Consider the following 23,505-nt stretch of genomic DNA (forward strand, 5'->3'; position numbering starts at 1 on the left):
TTGTCCAACACATTCCCTAATACTGCAGGGTAAATGTCCTGCAGGACTATGCGAAGGGATTGCTGAGCTTAGGGGTTAAAGGATGGACAGAAGGACTGCGACATGTAGGGATGGAAAGATTATATACCTCTGAAGAATCCAGAGATGGGAAGACTGACTCTGGATGAAGGCACAGAGCAAGGGAGGCCACTGCAGCTGGGAGAAGCACATTAGCAGAAGCCTTTGGAATGTGGAATCCCGCCCATCTTGCCATAGTTGCCCATCTTCCTGCCTGCGCTATACCCTTCCACACCCTCGCAATTCTCACATTTCTCCCTCAGGGTGGAACACTCTCCTTACCTCCCAGCCCTGCCACTGCTACTGTTCAACCATTGAGTCTTAGCTTAAATCTAATTTTATGTGAAGCTTTTTTGCTACTCACCCTATCCAGATGGTACACTATTTCCCACATCTCAGCTCAAGCCCTCGCCACACTGCTGCTTCTCCTTGTTCCACAGGAGACAGTGAGCATCTCAAAGTCACGAGCTGTGCCTTATTCATTTTTGCACTCCCACCCCCTAGCATTGTGCTTCAGTGTTGTAAGGACTTGCATTAGGTTTCAGCTGCTTTGTAACTAACTACCACACATTTTTATGCCACACACTTACACTATGACTCAGAAGTCTAAATGTGATAAAAAGTATGGTGAATGTTGAAATTTTAAAAATGTATTACACTAAAAAATCATTGCCATTCATCCCCCTCAAGGTACTCTCCTCACTTCAAACACACTTATGCCATTTCTTGCAAGTTTCTGAAGCACTTCTGGAAGTCCTCTTTTGTGAATGTCTTTAGGTACACTGTTGTGCTTGCCTCTATGCCCTGAATCAATTCAAAACATTTACCTTTTATGGTCATTTTGACTTTGGAGAGAAGCCAGAAGTCTCACAGTGCCGGATCTGGTGACAAGGGGATGAAGATATGTTGTAGTGTTTTTATGAGCCTGTGTTTCCTTTGGATGGTACTGGGATGCGGCACTCACAGTATTTTGATCACACCTCATGAAGACAGTCATGAAAAAGGACCTCCAGAACTCCTTCAGAAAGTGGTAAGAACAATGGATAAGTGTGTCTGGTGTGAGGGGGATGAATGACACTGTCTTTTACTGTAATACATTTTTTAAAATTTATACACTCACTGTAAGGTGCAATCACCCTTTGTAGGCCCTGTGTGGTTGGCTTCTCTGACTAGAGCCTCACTGAATGGAAATTAAGATCCTGGCTAGGGAGGCAGTTCTGATCTGGGGCTAGGTTGCTCTTCTAAGCTAAGTGATTATCTTCATTTCTTGAAGCTGTAGGACTGAGGTCCTCATTTTCCTGCTGGCTGCTGTGCAACTCCGTGCCTACAGGCCACCCAGCTTCTTGTCAGATGGCCCCAGCAGGCAGTTCGCAACATGGCTGTTTGCTGCCAGGCTAGCTGAAGCACATCTCATTTCCTCTCTGAAGATGACTGACAGAACTCTTGCGCTTCTAAATGACTCACCCAAGTAGATCAGGCCCACCCATTATCATCTCCCTCTTGCCATATAATGTAATCTAATTACAGCAGAAATATTTCTACCCATAATGAAAGGGGAGGGAATTATACAAGTGGAGGTCACAGGGGTTATCCTGGAATTCCGCCTATTACAGGGCTCAATGAATATTTATAACATCCAGTAAGATATGTTCCAGAAATTTGTAAATGATAGACACAATTGATGTAAGATTTGTTTTTTTCTTGTCACTTTGGAGGGCTTAAGTTGTCTGCAAATGGATGTTGGATCCATAATGGTTAAGGGTGCTGTATCTATAATATAGTGAGGCCACTTCAGGGCATCCAGGGAATACTAGAAACTCAGGTCTGGGGGAATGACCTGGTCTACCAGTGGGATGGCTGGGTGACCTTTGGTTCAGTCCTTGATACTTTCAATTTTAGATGCCTTCTCATTTGTAAGATGAGGACAATGTCTAAGGATGGCTAGCTCTAATATTTTACAATTTCTAAGATGAAATCATACTGGTCAAATTAAAATCTAGTGGCTCACAGCATCCAGATTAACACAGATAGTTCATAAAAGAGTTTCATAATAGATGGAATTGCAGTGACGTGTTTTTAGAAGAAAAAGGTAGTTTTGTTTTTAAATGAATTCATTCGTATAACCAACTCAATGTAAATAGGGGCACAAAACTAAATTTTCAATACTTTACATAGAATGAATATTGCATCTTTACAAAAAGAATATTGTATCTTTAGATGACATGTCTGTTCAGTTATGATTAGAAGTGAATTTTTTCCAAGCTGCTATAACTTGATAAAACTATCTTATAAATAAGTTGAATTAACTTAATTGCTGATAGCTGGATAACTGTCAAAGGCAATACTCAATATTATAAATGAATTTGCTTATGTAAAGTGTGTTGAGATTCTTATAGACATTTTGGGGGTTTAAGTCTTTCTTCTGTCTTTCTGAAATGAAGCTTCTTTGGTTAGGATAATTATTCTCTTCAACCCAACAAAAACGAACTCTAATTTTAAACAGGTATTATTAAATCCCACTGAAACAGGATTCATGCAGATGTATTTGTTAAAACATCCCTTTATTGACTGTGCACAGTTTATTAATGATTCACATTTCACTTTAGCTACTGAGTGGAAGAGCACTTATTCTTTCATTAAAAAGCTAAGCCCTCCAGGGCAGCAGCAGGAATTCGGAGCTCCTGCTTCCTATAAACAGCACTGCCCAGCGCATGAGAAACACTTCCATATTAACACAAAAGAGAAAAACAAATACAACAAATGGGTTTTCCCCTCCCGTCATCCTCCTCCCTGCCGAGACAATCATATTTTATAGAAGGCCCATAAATAAACAATCCCACACGGTACTTCCATCAACCAGAAGAGGAATGGTGTCCCTGGGTTGAGAACCTTCTTAGGGCTCTGTGGAACTGACAAAAGGAGTATGCGGCCACAGTCACCTCCTCGAGAAGGTGCTGTATGGACAGAGGGTGGAAAATCGTGAAGGCATGAGTCAACATCTAGCACCTTGCTGCTCAAGTTTCAGGAGCTGTTTTTCAAGTTTTGAGATGTTTACTCGATGCTTCATGAGAAACTGGCCATTCAAATGGAAGACAGGAATGTCAAACTGATACCTCTTGTACCACGCAGAGTTTTCAGGAAGGGTGATGTCCACCTCCTGTAACACAAACTGAGACACAGACAGGCTACAGCTCTGTTCCTTAGAGACCATGCATGATGCCCTAGCTGCACTGATTAATTGATCCCCAGACTGTAATGCTGGGAGGTTTCTGGTGTCATTAGTTTATTTTAGGTCCACAAGGTTCTAATGTCTCTGATTTCCAAAACTTGACTGATTTCCTTACATGAGGTATTTTCTACCTCTTAAATCTTGCTACTTTTCTGTTACACCTGCTACATTCAGCATCAGGGCTCTTCACAGTTACTTGTGAAATAGACAGGTTCCAGCTAGGAAGCTGCCTAAAAATCAGGACCAGAAGTGTTGTCTCTGTCCAGACAAGAAGTACGTCAAAGGTGTGACACTTTGCTACATGAAAACACTGCCATGGGAGTTCCAAAATAAGATAAAAGGAATGGGGACAAAGTTTAAAGAAAGCATGTGTCTGCACCTGCTAGCTAACTTTGACTCATATTAAGATCAGAGTAGGAAAATCAGTACTGTTAGAGAAAAACACTTAAGGATAATGAGTTTTATGGAAATCAGCACTAAACTCTCTCTGAAGAATAGAAAGAAAATTTAAATGAAAAATCATTTAATCTCTTTTCCTAAAGAAAGGATCCAGGCAGATACTTTATACCACATATTATATCCATTCCACATACATAAAAGCCACACTGCCATATATTACCCTGTTTTTATAAGGCTTGAGTAGTTCTTTAGCTTCATCACACAGGGGGCATGGATCCTACGTGGAGGAAAAACATCAGCCTGTTAAACCCAAAGAAGGGTGTTTGGCCAAACAAAACAAAACACGAAGCAGTTACCCCTACTTTAAAGGACAGTTTTCTACCAGGTTAATTACAGTTCTTTATCCCAGTGCAAAACATTATCACAGAACCTTTTAAGTAGCTAGAATTTCAAGGCAGATGATATCTCCACTGTTGTTTTGTTTTGATGTTTATCCATATTTATGTATGCACAATAAATTCGGGTACTTTGTCTCTGATCTAGCTGTCTAAGACTTTGCCCTTTCTGAGTCGGGAGCACCTTCACGGCCTCTTACACTTGGCCTGACTGACACTACTAGTCTGTTGCAGCCACTTATACTCTATTTGGACAGGGAAGCACTGACCTTTATCCTATTTTTCTTAATTAGTCTATAGGAGTAAACCTATCAGAACAGTGTTAGATAGTGAGTGTCCCATCTTTAAAAAGAGAAAAAAATCTTTTCAGATCACAATTGTACCAATTTGTAATGCTTTGCTTTTTTTTCTTATTACAAGTGTCAGCAAAAGGTGTCCTGGACTAATGTTCTACTTAAGGAACAGGGAAATTCTAGTGCCCTTTGTTGTTCACATTCTTAAACCACCTTGTGGAGAAGTCTGTTGAGAATACTGTGGATTGTTGGCGGATTTTAAAGGATTCTCAGCCTTTAAATCTAAGAAAAAGGACTAGTTCTTACACAAACTCAAAATAACATTACTGATTTCTATATAAAACCTGGCTTTTAACATATCAGGAAGAGATGAACTATTATGTAAAAAAGAAGCCCTTCCTCCAGCTTAACTCACTGCATGTTTTGAAATGAGGACTGAAATCTTTCTGAATTTTTTTGGTCCTAATTTCCTATGACAGAGAATTCTGCTCATCAGGTTGTTATTACTGATAGCATTAGCAATACACACTATGTTTATCTGTGATACTTTAAGAATTTTTTGGATAATTTTAAGCATTAGCAATACACATTATGTTTATTTGTGATACTTTAAGAATTTTTTGGATAATTTTAAGATTATTTGTGATACTTTAAGACACCCATGTGGAAATTTTCTAAGAAAGTATCAAAAAGTAAACATAGGATCTTAAAAGGAAGAGCAAGACAAGCACATGCTAAACTGCAGAAGCACCAAATGTACCAACTTTTTGCTTTTATACTAAAACTTGAGAAGAGCCTAGATCTAGGCGTTTTGTTTTTGAACCAGTGTCTATGAAAGTCTGTACAATTATACACTCAAATATGTGCATATATTTCTATGAGGAAAGCTTCATCACATTTTAAAAAGTAACTAAGAAACCAAAACAGAGTAAGAGCCCATGGTGTGGACCATTCAAAGAGCCTTCTCCAGCATTTCCCATGGGACTTGTTACTTACTCTGCGCCAGGACTGTAATGGACATTTGTTGGGTTGGCTGTCTATCACCCACTCCCCTTTTGTGCAGCAAGTTTCATTTTGTTCCACAGCACTATTCTCAGCATGTGGCTAATTCCTTCTCTGAGCAACAAGCACCTCACCCAGGCTCAAGCAATCAGAACAACCTATCGGTCTTGTCTACAATTAGCTCAGGGATGAGCTAATCAGAGCCAATGGGCAGCCATGAGGCTTTTGCTGGAATTTCTGTACATGTCTGAGGTGTGACAAACCGGCATTTCTGTACATATCTGAGGTATGAGAACTTCTCAGGGTTACTGCAGTCATCCATGAGAAGCGCCAGAGTGAGGATGGATTTAACCCAGAAGGTGTAAAGCTGAAGACCCTGGTAATTAGTTCCTGAGTCAAGCTATTCCTGAAATATGAAAAACTCAGGAAATCTTTTCATTTAAGTCACTCTATCAAGTTCCTTTTAACACGCATAGTCAATAGAGACCTAATTCTCTAAGTATTTCTATCACTGGACTTTGAGTTCTCGAAGGTGGGAGCGATGTCTTCTCATGTACCTCATGTCTTTGGTACATATCATAAACTGAATGGAAGGCTGGGGTTTTGTTTTATTTTCATACATGTTTCTATCTCAGCTGGTGTCCAAACTGAAAAACAGTGCAGAAAGTAGGCCAAGTAAGCATAACTAGCGTTATGAGATTATTTCATTCTTATGGTTAATTCTCATATGCATTTCCTATCATAGATTCTCGGATGATGAAATACTTTGGATTCTATAATTTCCAACAATGCAACATATATTCATAGATATGAAAAGTACTTTAATTAAGTATCTAAAGAAGCTCATTTTAAAAACTACTTGAACTTTGTTATTAGATAACTGTCAAAGGTTTTCAAACTGCTAAAATATCTACAATCTGAAAGATCTGTTAAAAAGAGACCTTTTAAAGAATTATTGCAGTTTATTTCTTTTTTATCATAAATTACACACAGTGGTGTGAATTAGCAAGAGAAACTACTACTATTTGTATTATGAATTGCAGGGCAAAAAAAGCTCTTAAAATTTTTCTTAAAACCAGCCTTATAGCTTAAAAGAGGCATTATAGATAAGAAAACAAGGACACTGAATCCTCATTATACATGGGTTCTGTATTTGTGAATTTGCCTACTTGTTAAAACTTATTTGTAACCCTCAAATCAATACCTGAAGCACTTTGTGGTCATTCACGAACCAGATGCACAGTGATTAAAAAATGAGGCCACAGAAGCATTCATTCTAAATGGAGGTCCAACAAGGTTATGCTTTGCCTTCTTGTTTCAGCTCTTACACGGCAAACATAAGTCAGTATCGCCTTCATGGTCTGAATAACACTACGGTTTTCATGTTTGTGCTTTTTTGTTGGAGATTTTATGAAATAGCCATGAAGCTTAGTGTTCAAATGCTGCCCAGTGTTCCAAAGCATAAGCAGGATGTAACATGGTTTGTGGAGAAATTATGCATGTTAAGCTTCATTTAGGAATGGGTTAATAGTGCTGTGGCTGTGGGTACAATGTTAATGGACCAACAATATACATTCAATAAGTCACCCTTAAACAGCAACACACACAAAATAAGGTTCCATATTTGATTAGCTGAGATTTCTCAAGGAGATCAGTTGACAAAAATACTATGACCAGAGGCTCATGAGAGCCCTGTGTGTTTCATAGAAGCAGTGGTCACTGTTTGCTAATTCAGTGTGCATGATGCTTTTATAGAATGGTTCAGTGTTGCAAATTCAGAGTTGTGAAGGTTGTGTTCTATAACTTACCACAAATAACTACAAATAGCAAGAACTAACATTTCCAAATGATATACTTTTAAACATTCTATTATAATGTATAGTTGTTTTTTAACGTCAGGGTCAGATGACCATTAAATATACAAATTTCCCTTCTGAGTCCTGTGACACAGGAGGTGTCTGGGAAGGAGACAGACACTTCTGCCATGCTGAGGGGAAGCTGAGGAGCAGTCTGAAGAGAGTGTGTCCCACAACCTTTCCTTTCACACTCACCCCCTTGTGTCCATCTAGGCACAACTTTCCTTACCCAATGATTTCAATGTTTTGCACTTTTAAGTAGTAATTTGACTTTTTCACCCTGTACCTTTGTGAATAAGGTCAGCACAGGCAGAGTTGTCTTAGAGGCAGAGAGATTTCTCAAGAAGAGTCGAAAGGAGGATTTGGCAAGTTGCATGGTATTTCCTTGAAACCAGAGCATCTTCATTCTGCCAAAAGAAAATAAAGCAGTAAACTTACCAGTGTAGACTTTGCTCTTTACAGTACAAACAGTAAGGTGCAACCTTATAATGGAATTAGAAGACTTCAGAATCGCTTCTCAGAGTCCAGGAGTGTCAGAGAGGCCCAGGTGTTTGGCAAGCCTACATAATACCTCAACAATTCATGGTACCCCAAACAAAACAGAATTTGAATAGGAAAAATCCATATTTATGGATTAGCTGTGTACCTAATCACTTGGTTTCTATAAGTAAACTACATGGGTTTATTAATACAAACTAATAATACAAATACAAATACAAACTAATAATACAAACTTTTTATTAATACAAATTAATAAATACAAATTAATAAAAAGTAATATTAATACAAATTAATAAAAAGTAACTATCTTAGTTACTTTTCTCATTGCTCAGACAAAATACCCAACACCAAAGTTAAAAGGCAGAAAGGTTTCTTTGGCTCACAGTTTGTAGAGGTTTCAGTCCATATTCAGCCGGCTCCTAGGCAGGGTAGCAGGCAGAGGGGCACCACAGAGGAGGAAATAGCCCATGGTAGGCAGAAGGTAGCAAAGCAAGAAAGGAAGGATCACAGCTCTTTCTATCCCTTCTATCTCAGCCAGCCTACTTGGGTGTGTGTGTGGGGGGTAGCACTCACAGCCTTGATCCTAGTGCCCTTGATCCTAGCATTGCACCATGAATCCACTGTCATACATTTTAGACCCAGCCATCTCTGAAAAAGCCTCAGCTATGAGTGCATGAGGCTTTGGGGGACATCTAGATACAAGCCATAGCAAAAACTAAATTTTTCCTACAGCATCTTGATGATGGCAAAAGTGGAGGCTTATCTTACTGGCAAACACTCAAAAGCATCCAGCCACCATCATCACAGTAAATAAAAGTGAATTGCACAAGTCCCTGACTGAATGACATGTTATCTCTTATGACATCTACTACTCTTCTACTGTAAGAGATAGGGAAATATGCAGCTATAGTCAGAGGAACTATAGTGGTAAATCAGGCTGAGTTAACATGTCAGAAATAAAAACCTCTGCTCAATTCCTTAAAAAACATTTTAAAAGGAAACTGCCATAATTTTCAAAAACCTCATACACAAATGTACTAGTGTTTCTACTGGAGAGATTCCAGAGAGAACAGCTTAATAGCAGCACGTCAAACACTAGGGTTTGAAGCTCCCTCATCCTGCTACTTTGTTTGACACGAGACACCCTATTATTCCTAGCTCTTCTTCGGAGCCTCCAGCTTTGTCTTTAAAACTACATATAACTTCATTGTTAAAACACATGTGCACTTCTGGCTTTATCATTTGTCAATATTCCTAAATGAACTCATTCCTGGGGTCGTGATTGCTTCACTTTGCTTCACTTACTCCCTCAAACTTCATTTATCACTGTTTTCTCCCTTACCTTGGCAAATTTCAGCTGCAGAATATTCTCTCTAGTCTGTGAATCTTCACTTCCTTTCCCTTTGTCTGAAAAGCAGGGTAGTAGCTTTTCCTCATTTGGCCTGGGTTTCATGTCACTTCTTCTGAAAGGCCTTAGTGACTGCACTGCCATGCTGGCCAGTCTACAACTCTCCATCTTTAGACCCTGTTACAGTTTTCTCCTGCCCTTTGCTGTCTAACATTATTTATGTCCCCTCTACTATCATGTAAATTCTATAATAGCAAGTATTTGTTCACTCCTGTATCTCTAAGTACCCACAATTAACCTGGCATATTAATATTTGTTTGAATGTTTAAAATATTGCACTGAGCCTTTCCCACCCTCTGCAATTTTACCTCTAACCCTGTTCAATTACTCAGTGTGTAGATAAGTCACTATTTAGACTTATAACTAAAGGTTAGTGCTCCTTAGGGTTTGCATAAGATTTGGGGCAGGGGCACTGCAGCTGGTTCTAACCTCTTCACTGCTGCCATGCTGAGTCTCCCCCTGCTCTGCTCCACAGAGCATGACCATAGTAATTAAGTGTTAATCTTCACTGGCAACCAGGCTCCTCAGTGCGAGATTAGCTTTAAACTCATTTTAAAAATTGATTCCAGGGGGGCTGGGAATTTAGCTCAGCGGCACAGGCCCTGCCTGGCAAGCGCAAGGTCCTGAGTTTGATTCCCAGTACCAGAAAAAAAACAAAAAAACAAAAAAACAAAACAAAAAAAATTGATTCCACTTTAGAGAAAACCACCTACCATACCAAACTACAGTAAGGACCACAGGACAAAAAGATCAGATACTGATCATGAAAACAATGATCTTTCCTTCACTTTCAAGCTCTTACTCTTCTACTTCTCTTAGATATCCCTGCTAACTAAATGATCTTGACAATGCACAAAAAAGGACTATGGTAAGAATTTTTCAAGGGTCTGCTATCCAGAGTCACACCAAGGTAGAAAGTGACCTAAACAATTTCACAACATTCTGTGCTAGTTTCAATTAAGTGTCAAAACCCTGGTATCTAAATTTCCTGTAAAATTAGTACCATCAGTAGCACATTATCTTTGGATATTGGTCAAAGAAGCTGTACTATGTATTTCAAAAAAACCCTAAAAATTAGCTTTATTAAAGGCAGAAATGCAGCCTTTAGAAATAAGAAGAATCGGGCCATCTATGGTAGCGACCTGAAACTGTAACAAGATGGTGAACCACAGCTACATTCTCTTGGTGGAGAGATTGAAGATTTACTGATGTCTGGCTGATCGTGAAAAGAAAATTTATTGCTTTTACTTAGCTAAGTTGAGACTGAGGTGTTAAGGTTTTTAAAAAGTTCATGTTCACAGTGGAAATCTGCTTCAGTATTTGCAACATGACAAAACACAGCATGTGGTCTTGGTTGCACCCAAGACAAATAAAAGCTGTCATAGTAAAAAGAGTTGCTATTCATCCCAGATTTGCTAGAATATTTGTTGAACTAACCCAGAGCTAAGTAACACCTTCAGTGAGGCTACCACCATTCTATTTACAACTTGTTCTCTTCTCCATTTCTACTTTTTTACACATTTTAATCCCTTAAGCACAGTACGTTTATTGAGAACTAGGTAAAAGTGACAGAGAAAAGGAAGGGAAACAAGGAGAGGAAGGGCACAAGGGGTCTTAGGAGGGCAGAAATGATCGTTGTTTATATGTACAGACAATGCCAAAATGTAACCCACTATTCTGTTTAACTAATATGCACTAATAAAAGATTAAAATAAAACCATTTACCACCATTTGATGAAGTATAAAAAATTCTTATTATGCCATTGTATAACATGCATATTTTTCAAATGCCCTAAGCTACACACATATTATCATACTGTTCGATTAATTTATTTCTTTGGAAGTATTATAAAATTATATTAGAGTCTGACATAAAGAAAAAGGTCCCTATCTGTCTCCTAGACAGATATTAAGGCTAAAATTCCTTAATTCTTGTATCCCACTTAATGCTAGAAAATAAAATGAAAAATGATACACTCCAATGGGAGCTCTCTAATATTCTCCTCAGAACTTTTTATTAACTCTGCAAACCCTAACACCGCTGCTGTCAATGTCACATTCACCAAATCATGCTTTCTGAAGTAAAATCTTAATGTGGGCTACTCTGTCAATATGACATTTTCATTAGTTCGATTATTTCTGAACAGTATCTTAGCACTACAAAAAATCCTGAAAAGCAGCCTTTGCTTGTTAGCTCACCACTGTGAGAAGACCACACTTTTTTGATTATGTCATTGAATTTTGTCATGAAATGTATGCCCTTACTACACACAGACACAATTTTATCCTTTGTGTTTTGTTGTATGCCTCTGTGATATAAGCAGAAAAAACTGTGTTCATAATATCAAAGAAGCAAACTGGGTCACCTTTGTCACAGACTTAAAAAAAAAAAAGCAAGAAGCATAAGAAAAGGCATAAGCCTGGATCTGGAATGAGCTTAAAACAAATTCCACAGTCCAACAATAAAGATGGTAACTCCTGCTGTTTCAAGTCCAGTGCCACTCAAAAGCATGGAGCCCCCTGAAAGAGAACGAGCATGCTGGCCTTTCAACAAAACTGACACTGACTTCCGTGCTCTTTATGGGAGAATCAAATACAACATGGAGGGAGGACAGATTGGACCAACTCAGCCCTCCTTGAAGCAAGATAGGGATGATAACTTAACTTTATAGCATTTTCCCTGCTAAGCAACGAAGGGCATATCATTAAAGTAGCCAATTACAGTACAGAAAGAAGTCAGGGTCGTTTGAGCCTTTATTAAGGATTATTCATTTCTTGCATGAGGAGCTGCCCTAGCTATGATACATATCATTTATGTGGGGCTCCTGGATTTTTCAAACACTGTGTGTATCTGATTAGGAGGGAAACAACATTGTTCTCACTTGAGTAGAGAAACTGACCTTAACTGACCAGAATTTTACTCATACAAAGAGTCATTTGGCACACTAAAGCTCTAAGCTCACACAATCCTTCATCAGCAAGCTGTAGTGTTAGCTCATGTGCAAAATCAAAAGGTCTACATAAGCACAGGTACCGCCTTGGTTATTAACAGTTAATATTGGAGCGTCTTCACAAGAGTATAATGTAAATTTAATGTTGAGCTGACATTAACCAAACACTATTACCAGAGCTCTTGCTGAACCTGTGTTCCAAAGAGAGCTTGGGCTTCCGTTCAGTCATTTGTGCCATGTGAGAAGTTAAGTGCTCCATTTCACATTCATTACCACCTAAGTATGATGTTTCTATTTTTAACAGGATGAATAGAAACACACACACACACACACACACACACACACACACACATACATACACACACATACATACACACACAAAACACACCTCTTAAAGAGAGAACCCCATTATTTTAGACTACTAAAAGTTTATGTAAGTCCTTTGGGTCACTGTGGCCTAACTAATTCAGGGAAACACAGTAGGAAGAAATTGTGCCCCATGGTAATTCTCTGTGCTTTTGATCAGCCAGATATGAATCTGCCTCCCTCCTTAACAAATAGGTACCTAGCTTGAGATCTTTGGTGCAAGGGCAGGAGCAAGACTGGCCCCTGTGGAACCATAAATAACAAGAAAAGGCACCATACAGGGATGAAGCCAAAATGGAAAACCGAAAAGATACTTTGAGGTGTTGATTCCAAGAGGCTAAGCAGAACTGGGAATGAGGCTAAAGAACAGAAACAGGGAACAGGGCGGTATAAGGCCCAACCTAGAGCAGGGCCCTAACTCATTGGCATGGCTGGGGTCACAGGTGCTTTTCTAGCTCCTCAGCTCCAGAAGCCCAGATACCTAGCAGGGGGAACTGGTAAGAAGGTGGCACCAACTCAGACAAGGTTTTGCAACAAAGATCCTGAGCTAACCATTTCCTGTGGCCATTGTACATAGCATCCTATTCGGCTCTGTTCCAACCATTCAGTCTGAACTGATGACTGGCTTATGCACAACACATTAAACTACGAGTAGTAGGCCTGTATCATACCCCAACCCTGGAGGAAAAGAGCAGCTCTTTATGTCAAAATGCCTCTCTGCAGCTTCCAGATTCAGTGCCAACAGGTTCTCCATACAGGGAACCACAGAAGCTGAGAGAGAATCAGTGACTAGAAAGGACGGATTGGGCACATGAGTGCTCACAGACAAAAACTCTTTAATTTTCCTTAATTATTATCATGACCATGGAATTTCCAAGTACTTTGACATTTGTATTCCACATCTGGACTAATGGGTGCTACATCCATGTACACTCACAAATCAATCACATTCTATTTGAACTTTGTGAAAATTTTGAAGTGTGGACCTTACCTATCCAAAAACATTACAATTTCACTAAAAGTATATACCATTTATATATCCACCACTTAATATATGCACACCAATTTTACCCCCTTCTAATTCTCAGTAAAATTAAAGCATGAGATTTTGTTATCATCCTACTTAGTGGTTAGTTCACTTCTTCCCTTAAAAACACTGTAAAGCACACGGAGTCCCCAACTTGATACACTAGATACATGCAACAAAAAATGCTAGATGTAGTTTAGTGGAATCAGGAAGAGAATGGTAAATTTTAAACTAAAATAATAAAAGTTATATAGACCTCACAGTGACTAGTAAACGTATCATTCACTTCTTTATACCACTTTGAGGGGGAAGAGCTGAAAATAAGAGATGATCCCCACTCATGAAGAACTAAAAGTTCTGGTTGGAAGATAAGACATGCATACATACACAAGTGAATTAGAAATACAGGGGGCATAACAATAGGGCATATAAATGATAACCTCAAATGCTCGAAGAGCATGGGCTGTAAGTACTATGGGCTGAAATTGAAGGTAGCTGACCATGGACTGATGAGCAAATTAAATCTCTCCTTTACACTGTGAGAGTTGAGTATTGTGTCTCAGCAATGAGAAAGATGACTAATACAATGGGGGAACCCTGAATGGAATCAAGAGACTTCTTTTGAAGAATAGCAGAAAATAAGTTTGGAAGGTGGACCAGGATCAAACTGTGGAGGAATTTAAATGACACTTAAGCAATGTGTGATGTTATGTATGTCTTGGGAGCCACTGAAGGGTTTTAAGTGGGGTGAGTGTTTTAGAAAGCTAACCCCGCAAAAGCACACACAAGGTACTGAACAACAAAGGTGCATGGAAATGGGAAGGAGTCAGAAGTCCATTCAACAGTCTGGGTGTAGGACGAGTTGCTCATTTATTTATTCAACAATTATCAAATGAATTGGACATGAGAAATTAAAGATGGCAGTAAGGATAATCCAGTTTTGTTCTTGAGCCTATAGTAGATGACACAGCAGTTTACTAAACATGAGGAACCTGAGGCTAGAACAGATTGAGGGATATGTGGGGTCAAGAGTACAGTTAGGGAAATTCTGGAGTTCAAGCAGACAGTGACATTTGTGTGTTTGGGATTCAGGAGCGATGACAGAGCTGAAGGTCTTGGAGTCTTCATCATCAGTTTAACGATTATATTTGTAGCCATGGAACTAGATCAAAGCATCTAAACAGAACAACAACAAAAAAGAGGACCCTGGAAAGAGCTCTGTGACAATCCAATCTCAGAGAAGGGCCAGTGAAGGAGACAGTAAGAACAGTTTGGGAGGCAGGATGAAAAGCACGAAAGTGTGTCATCACAAAAGCCAATGGGAGAGAGAGCTTCCAGAAGGAGGAGTGGTGAGAGCTTGCTTAGAATAGGCACAGTGAAATAACGTATGCAAACCACAGAGATGTGTCTGATGTTACTGTAAGGGAATTAATTCTTCCAACTATTGCCCACTCCTAAAGTGAACAACCTTGACTGGTTCTTGCTTAATTTAACATCTTAACTGAAAAGATATTTTTGAGTAGAGTAGAGACAATGGTTTGGAAGAGGTGAAGGCAAAGTTGACTGAGTAACTTAAAAGGGATAATAAATACAAACATCTTTGTGTATGTCATTAGACAGAATAGAAAGGTGAACCTTAACTACAGATTACTAAGTAATACTAATAGTAAGGTACTGTTATAAAAAATAACAATAATGATTTTATTTATGGAAATGTACTTCTACTGTTCTCAAATGGAAGACTTAAATCTATAGTAACAGCAGTCTCAGAAATGGGAAACTGCAAAACTGAAAACTATTTCAAACAAATAGTTGAAAATTTTTTATTATAAGCATTACTCAAATTTTTTATTATAAGCATTACTCAAATTGGAATTTCTAAGACATATTACTATCATATGTCCTCATCACTAAGTCTAGGTAAGACTGGCCAATAAATACTTAGCATGAGGTACTGGCTTAGTTCACTCAGGTTGCACACAATTTCTAAAACATCACACTGAAGCTGAGGTTTTGAGGAACTGAAGTTTCCTCTTGATAGGTTTTAAACAAAGGCCAGTTCTCTTCCAGTTGCTCTCTCCCAGTACTTGCCTCTATTTTTCAAAGGTGGAAAAATGTAAAACCATTACTATTTAACCTATGAGATCCCCAATCCATGCATATCAGAGCAGAAGCTGCCCCGGTATTGGTAAAGTTGGGCTTTATTATAATCTTTAAAGACAAAACTTGTTCCAAGTAGTTCTAAAAAAATTGGCTAGAGAGATCAAAATTATTTCAATGAACACAGCATAAATGTCATAATTCTTCATTTAGAGCATTACAATTACTCTTCATGTAGGGCTTCAGGTAGAATTCTGCATGTTTGAATTCTGTGAGTGCAATTTTTAGGCAAGGATTTCATGAATATATACCCCAAAGAGAAAGGCAACTGTCATTAACTAGTTCTGAGACACTAGGAAAATCTCACCTCTTTGAATTTCAGTTCCAACTGTCGAAGGGAAATGCTACCACATGTCCTTGTCATTTTCCAGAGACCCAAAGGAACCATGTGCATAGACAGGCTTTGGGCCTCAAAAGTCCTATTTCAAGAAAGGGAAATCCCATACTGAGGAATTACGATGTCAACGACCTGTTATTGCATTAGGCTTTGAACAAGGATGGGAACTGTTTTTACTGTAAGCAGCCTAAAAATACTTGGCTCTTTAAAGAGGATGATAACTTACTTCCAGACCCAGACAGGAGTGTAAAGGCATTTGTCCATTGCCAATTCTTTTCTCTTGCTCTTCCATCACAACTGGGAAGCCTGGTGTTGAAAGGACTGAGTTGGGAAATGGGGATGACACTAAAAGGGCTTGGCCCTCATCTTGAAACTGTGTAAACATCTGAGATGCAAAAATTTACTTCAAAAAGAAGAATAATGTATTTTTCTCCCTCCCTATTAGACACATCTTAAAGAGTACTTTTAATGATAGATCTTCTTCACCTTGGCATGCTCTTCCATATGTAGAAATGCCACTGTTTTTGCCTTGTAGCAAGCTGACAAATGTGAAGTACCAGGAATCTTCAGTGTAAGCATTAGTTTGTTTTAGAATCTTTCGACCTTAGCAGTCACTCTTTCCAGATCACTGCTTCAGAGGAGTCTATTCAGTAATGGGGTTGGTTCACATGACAATGTCAGGGGAAGGTTTCCAGGAAAACATTCAGCTAAGAAAAGTAAAACGATGATGCTAATCATGAACAGCAACGCATTTTCACGACACTCTCCCTCTAGTACCAAAGAGTCCAAAGGGGACTCTGATTAATATGATGGGGTCCGCACACACTGCAGCACTACCCTTCCATGCTCAACCCCAAAGACACTGACTCAGCAACTGGCCCAGAGCCACAGCAGCATATTCCAAATTCAGATTGAGCAACAATGTTCAGTTCAATTATGACATAATGGCTGCAAAGCAGTTCCTGAAAGCCAAGAAAACCAGAATAATGTGGTTGGGTTATATCATACATGAGGGCTTAATAGAGTTTAAAAACCAATTTGAAGATTCCTTCATTCCATAAAGACAGCATTAAAATGAGGGCAAAAATCATCTACTTCAAGGAATGGGAACAAAGTGCATAAGGAATTATGCAGACTCTTTTCCACATTATGTTTCTCAATCGAAATGACCCCTTCCCTTTGAAAATATCTGATATTTAATACTGACTCAGAAAGAAGGCAATTTCCTTAAACTATCTTAGTCTCGTGACTTGCCAGTAATAGCAGTTTTCTTGCTATTTAGAAGCTCACAAGCATATTTCCAAAGCAAGTTTTTGTAATTTGAAATCTACCCACCCAGGCAGTGTCTTCTGTTTATTACCAATATTCTACCCATTCCCAATTCAACTTGCCAAAGAGGTGAAGTCACCCACATTAGCACACAGGACCTAAAGGGTGTTTCATTGATTTCTAGCTATTTTGTAGCAAATGGCTGCGGACACTTGAACTCCTGAGCCCAGCGTTTCCAGAACTTGTGAGATCAACAACACCACGGAAGTACAGTGCTCCATCTGAACACTGGAAACGAGCCATCTGAGCTGAGGCCCTGGAACCTTCAGACGTGACATTCTATATTCTTCTAGTCCTAGTCTGTTCATCAACAGGTCTCCTTAGTGGAATATTTTAATATCTTAGAATTGACAAATAACTTTGGATAAGGAAAATAATGTTTAACTGGGTCTTTCACATTGCATTCTTTGTTCATTTTTCTATATTTTTTCCTTGAGCGATAACGTATTGAATGAGAACATGGAATTTCAGAACTAGAAGGCATCCCTAAATTCAATACCATTTCTTCTAAAACAAATCTCAAGCGCATATATATATGAATCCTCAGAGTATGCTAAAGAACAGAAACCATGTTTTGTTTCAGGCTTATTTTTAAGTTGGAGAGAACAAAGAAAGTCTCAGCTTTGGATAAAAAAATCTTTTTAGCATAGAATGAGGTTCTGATCTCTAAATCTAAGAAGATTCACATTAATTTCACTTTTTTTTTTTTTTTTGGTTTTTCTCCGGTACCAGGATAATTTCACTTTTTGAACCTGGAGAAACAGCTGAATTTAGGTCTTTTTTCCCCAGGAGTATGACCCAAGTTGCCCTAGCTGACTACATTTCTACTAAATAACAGTATCCTTTCTTTTGACTGACCGGCAGGACTGTATGTTTTAAGAAATAAAAAAATCAAATAATTCAATGTCATTTCCTTCCTCCCCGACTAAACTAGAAACCACTTCCCCATTATTTCATTATTAATATGAAAAAGTCCTGGGACAATTAGAGGAAGTTCATTTGTTTACCGTTGGAACATTCTAGTTGCTGCTATACTCCCACTGGCGACAGGACAAGGCAGCATACACCCCATGACTGCCCTATTGCAACATAAAAAGATGTCAGCTTTGAGCTCTTTCTGAATGCTGTTAGTAAACGAGGAACAAGGGTTTTTGTCATTATTATTATTATGTCAATATTATTTGAGCAATCTAGGCTTAAAATAGTGACCGAACACAGGTTCTCTATGCTTGAGGCAAGACACATCAAGATACCAGAGCCCTAAGCAAGCCAGTAATTTAGCACACCTTCATGAAAACTCTCTCAATATCTATGGAATGGGCATTTGGATGAGAAGATGAGTATGGCAGGCCCGGAGGGAGAGCAGAGATAGGGTTGGTAGGGGCTTCTGGCTTATATGTTCCAGTCAATACAACAAAGCCTTACCTACAACTGCGCAGGCCAGTTCTTTTTCGTTTTGTTTTGTTTTGTTTTGTTTTCCTGGTACTGGGAGTCAAACTCATGACCTCCTGCTTGCCATGGCCAGATCTTCTTAAAAGGCAAATTTTGACCATTTATGAACTCTCAAATATGCCCTCTGTGCTCCAAGCTGTGAAAGCATTACTTCTAACTGCTTTTAGTAACTCTAGGGAAAGGAGATTATTGTTTTATATTATTTTCTCTACCTTGTTGCATTCACAGTATTTTTACACCCTTTATAGAGTCAACTTTTCCTCAGGGACACTGCCCTTGCATTTCTATAGCATGTATTGAGTGTTTGCAGTGTGCTAGGTACTAGAAATACAATGGTAAGTAAAATATTTTCCTGCCCTTAAGAAATTCACACCTCGGGCAGAGGAAAGACTGAAAATACAATACCACTTTAATGAAGACTATAACAAGAAAATGGCTGCTATGAGTTATTACTACTGATTGCTGCAGTATGGATATGGCTTGAGTGTATCCCACAAAGATTCATGTGTCGGAAGCTTGGTCCTCCATGTGGCGTGGTTGAGGTGGTGGAACCTTAAAGAGGTAAGGCCTACTGGAAAGTAATTAGGTGATGAGTTTTAGAGATACACTGGTTTAATGCTCATTTCTCAGAGTCAATTAATTCTCTTAAGAGTGGGTGCTATAAAGTGAGGTCATCTCACACATTTGGCCCTTCTGCATGCAGCCAGTTTCCCTTGTTTCTCCACTATGATGTGACACAGCCAAGGGACTCTTGCCAGGACTCCAGGGCCATATTGTTTAGATCCTCCAGCCATCGGAATCATGAGGCAAATAAACTCTCTCTGTAAGTTACCCAGCCTAAATTATTCTGTTATGGCAACAGAAAAAGGAGAAAGACATTTGTAAAATGTTCTCAATCCTTGGAAATAAATATTTTCTAATAATACAGTATACTGAACTTTGCCTCTATCTGTGGAAAGTTAATTTTTAATTTAGGTAAGAGCTGGAATAAAAAGAGAATAATTTTTTCATGCTTCCTCATCCCTCTTATAATGGTGTAGGAAGTTAAGGATGAGGATCATATATCTATGCTAAACCTAACCACAACTTTGCACTTTGCATATTTTTCCCCAAGTGATTTTTTTATTAGCACATGTTTGAGATACATAATGAAAACATTGTAGGGAGTTCATAAGTATACATATCACATCTTTTTTTTAATTTCCCCTTTCTCTCTTCTTTCTCTTTCCCTAGGTCTCTTTTCCATTTTTAAAAGGTCTACCTCAACTGATTTTGTCCCTAGAACTTGCTATGTGATACAAGGGGAAGGATGATAGAATCTTACTGAGTTTTTACCACCTGTGTACTATGCACACCTGATCCAGATGCCTTCTCTCCTTCAGAATAATTGAAAACAAAATTAAAATCACATCCAGGCACTATTCCAGCTAGATTTTGGCTCCTTTTTGGTGTATACTCCTTGAATAAAGCAGTAGCAAAAATTGGATTTAAAATAAGGAACACAGAAAACCTTACTACTAGTACCAGATCACCTCAAACTCTTGCTATTTCTGAAACCCCAAGCTCTAGGATTAGAGTAACTGAATGTATCAGTTAGCTAGAGTATTTACAAGTAACAAAACATAAAAGCTTTGAAAGAAACTTATTCTGAAGACATCTCTCCATAATGGCTCTGGGTACTTAAGAAATATGATAGATCCAGGCAACTGGAACACAATAGAAACACAAGCCAATAAATTCCCAAGTTAGAAAAATCCTCATTTGCATTACTTACCTGTCAATAGTACATCTAAATAAAACTATATAACCACATATTCCTCTGGTGGAGTATAAAAGAAAATGTCACCTTTCCTTGGCAAGTGGCTACTACTGGACCAGGAAAAGCAGGAAAAAAAAAAAAAGGAAAAAGCAGGAAAAAAAAGAAAATCTTGGGCCTGTCTAAAGCATCCCACAAATCTTAATTTTCAAAACTGAGCCTTCCTGATTTCAGTCAACTCCTTGGTAGAACAGAATCCAGGTTATTAGACTATAACATTTCACATAGAGCCATTAGTTCTGCTGTATGCCAGTGATATGGTTATCACTCAGGGCCCCAGCTTATGGGAAATGTGCTGTAAGTGTTGCTATAATACAGTAACATATCACCTATCCTTGAAGAACTGAGAACCTTTGTTTCATGCTGGGCCATACTGTGGATGTAAGGGCCTAACATAAAAGTACTGTATTAACATTATCTATTAAGAATAAAGATCACCTAGGCAACACCTTGTGTTGGCTTAGAAACAACTGCATGCCTATTCATGTTGGTGACAATTCCGTAGGGCCTTTCTATCCTTAGCCTTACTAAAAAGTTGTGTGAACTGGTATTCGTCAGGGGTGACTGATAAGGCTAAGTGTTTTTCGGGGACCCTCCAGTCTCTGATCTGTCCTCTCACTGTTCGGCGCCCCTGGGCTGCCTCTGCCCAGGGCAACGGCGACTGTCCCGGCGGCCGGGTCCAGGGAAACCAGGCGCGCGGTTTCCTTCCCGCACCTTTCAGCCTTTCCGCCCCAGCTAAAGGTCAACATAGCTGCTCAAAATGTGCACCGTAAAAGGCAGTCATCTCCGCCGGCGCCAAGTGTGATCACACTGCGACCCATGGACCTGAACTTTCGCGGGGCGCGGGCGCTCGTCCGTGTCACTGGACGCCGCCTCGGCCTTCCCGCCACCTTACTCCGCGCCCGGGGCGCGCGCCCGCCGCGCGCACACACACCGCGCGTGCGCAACCCTTGCCCATGGCTCAGGCATTGACAGCCCCCGGTTTAAATTCCCTCGAACGACAAAGGCAACTGGTAGCGCGCGACACCGCGGAGAGCCTGTGGACCTCCCTCTCTGGCCTCCCGCCGCGCCCGACTGCAGGCCGCGCGCGCCCACCGCCTGCACGCGAACGCGGACACCCACATCGGCCTCGCCGCGCGCGCCGCGCTTCCGCCCGCCGCACTTCCGCCCGCCCGCATGCACTTCCGCCCGCACTTCCGCCCGGGCCTCTGCTTTCCAGTCAGATCCCAGTCTCAAAGTCCGCTCGCTCAGGCTGGCTCCTGAGCCGAGAAACGGAGTGACGACAAAAACAAAGCCGATTGTGAAAAAGAGAACTTAAAAAATAAAAACGGAGAGGAGAGAGTGGGCGGGGAGGGGGAGACTGTTGAAAAATTAGAAAAGTGATCCCACTTTGTGCAACCAAATTTTAATAATCAGCGTCAGGTGTGGGAACCCCCTTTGCGACGACACTGCAGTCTAGGCCATTTAACCCCGCCCTGCATGCAATCATTAATTTACAGCCCATTTACTGTCCTTGATCCTGGCCAAACTAAGTGGTGGGGAATAGGATGGTCCTATTCCTGGTAGGCATGATCTCTCCAAGTTTAAAAATTGGGTAGACAAGGCAGACATGAGGAACTTATCCCTTAAATAGGTCATGCGGTGTTGGGACTGGGGATTTAGCTCAGCGGCAAAAGCGCCTGCCTGGCAAGCGCAAGGTCGTGAGTTCGGTTCCTGGTACCGGAGAATAAGCCGAAAAACCACAAAAAAAAAAAATAAGTCACGCATTTTTGGATCAAAGTGCATTCTTTGAAGGGAAGGAGTATGACATGAAAAATACAGCAGGAGTGTGATCTAGTTGAAGAGGTAGCTTTTGGCCCGGGATGTGAAGGATCAGGGACCAGGGCAGAGCTCCAAGACCTATCAATGTGGCTGCAGCATAGAAGGCTTGAAGAGAAGGTAAGCATGAGCCAGGCCAGGCGGCCAGGCACAGCCTTTCAGATTCGTGCGAAGGGCAGCTGGCCACTTTCTGTCCCTCCTTCTGTCTTACTCTTTCTGTCCCTATGTGGGAAGAGGGTTGAGCTGGTCACTTCCGTTTTGAAAGGGTCCCTCAGCTTTGGGAAGGAGATGAGAAGGGTTTAGAACGGGTAACAGTGGAATAAGAAGGAAAATCAGGAGGTAAGCAAGTAGTCCAGGTTCCAGACGTGGAGATTTAAATGTTCGTACTGTCAAAAGTAAGAAAATGATGGATGATAATTATAATAATACTCAAAACTAATATTTATTGATTGCTCAAAGCTTTACATGCATTAACTTGTTTAATCCTGAGAATAATCCTATTAGGTATTATTAATACCATTTAGCAGCTGAAAAAAATGAAAGCTTAAGAACTTGCCCAAATTCTCGTAACTGCAAAATGGCAGTGCTGGAATTCCATCCTATGGGCCTGCCACTATATACTCAGTGTGTATCCAAGCAAGATATAAAGCAAGCCAAAGTCAGGAATGAATCCCTATACAAACCGTGTAATTATGTGATATTTCTAGAGAACACATTTAGGAAGTCGAATTTTCAAGTTTATAGTTTTATCAATCAGCACTTGCTGGTAGCTTAAAAAGGGGACTTTTGTGACTGTAAGCAGGTTACCTATGGTTATTTTTAGTTAATACACTCAAAAAAGACCTAATATTTCTAGGGGGAAAAAGTCATTTCACTTAACAGTTGCTGGTAGAATGTCTTTAAAGAAATAATCTTAGGTGTAGTTATAAACACCCTGGAAAAGCATGCATAACTTACACTTTGTGGAGCAATAGAAAAACTTCCCAGAAATGTAACTCCAGAGAACCTTTCAAATCCCATTTCTCATTGGAAAATGAAACTTTATAAAGTACATTGGACTTAGAAACATTATTTCACAAACTGAAGGAAAAGATTGGCTTCACCAAAGA

The 23,505-nt window shown here is 39.7% G+C and overlaps 2 protein-coding genes across 6 annotated transcripts in view; both read right to left on the minus strand.

Annotated features, from left to right (window-relative positions):
* Positions 1–7,571, minus strand: part of LOC102028081 (E3 ubiquitin-protein ligase MARCH3) — a gene marked incomplete at its 3' end in the record, with an annotated part of 149,218 nt that extends 141,647 nt beyond the window's left edge. The window contains 1 exon segment of the mRNA XM_013512355.1: positions 7,518–7,571.
* On the minus strand, positions 2,588–21,862 carry LOC102028408 (chromosome unknown open reading frame, human C5orf63). Of its 5 annotated transcripts, none has more exons than XM_013512357.1 (4): positions 21,701–21,862; positions 7,518–7,638; positions 3,906–3,962; positions 2,588–3,226 (listed from the first exon to the last, which is right to left on the minus strand). In XM_013512357.1, exons 1-4 carry the CDS (start codon positions 21,754–21,756, stop codon positions 3,050–3,052), a joined length of 411 nt encoding a protein of 136 aa, XP_013367811.1. In that variant the 5' UTR covers positions 21,757–21,862; the 3' UTR covers positions 2,588–3,049. The 5 variants fall into 5 exon arrangements, with proteins under 5 accessions (XP_013367811.1, XP_013367812.1, XP_005380598.1 ...); XM_013512358.1 differs by lacking the exon at positions 21,701–21,862 and adding an exon at positions 21,347–21,477; XM_005380541.2 differs by lacking the exon at positions 21,701–21,862 and adding an exon at positions 21,293–21,445.
* Between the last annotated feature and the right edge of the window lie 1,643 nt (positions 21,863–23,505).

Source organism: Chinchilla lanigera, unplaced genomic scaffold (genome assembly GCF_000276665.1).
Source record: "Chinchilla lanigera isolate Chin_1 unplaced genomic scaffold, ChiLan1.0 scaffold00014, whole genome shotgun sequence".
In the NCBI taxonomy this organism is placed as follows: Eukaryota; Metazoa; Chordata; class Mammalia; order Rodentia; family Chinchillidae; genus Chinchilla; species Chinchilla lanigera.

Coding starts and splice junctions, on each gene's coding strand:
- LOC102028408 (XM_013512357.1), bottom strand. CDS start 21,756: ATGCGGGCGGGCGGAAGTGCGGCGGGCGGAAGCGCGGCGCGCGCGGCG. Junction 7,639..21,700: donor GCGCGCGCGGCGAGGCCGAT/GTGGGTGTCCGC, acceptor TTCTTTTGGCAG/AATGAAGATGCTCTGGTTTC. Junction 3,227..3,905: donor TCAAGCCTTATAAAAACAGG/GTAATATATGGC, acceptor TCTGTGTCTCAG/TTTGTGTTACAGGAGGTGGA.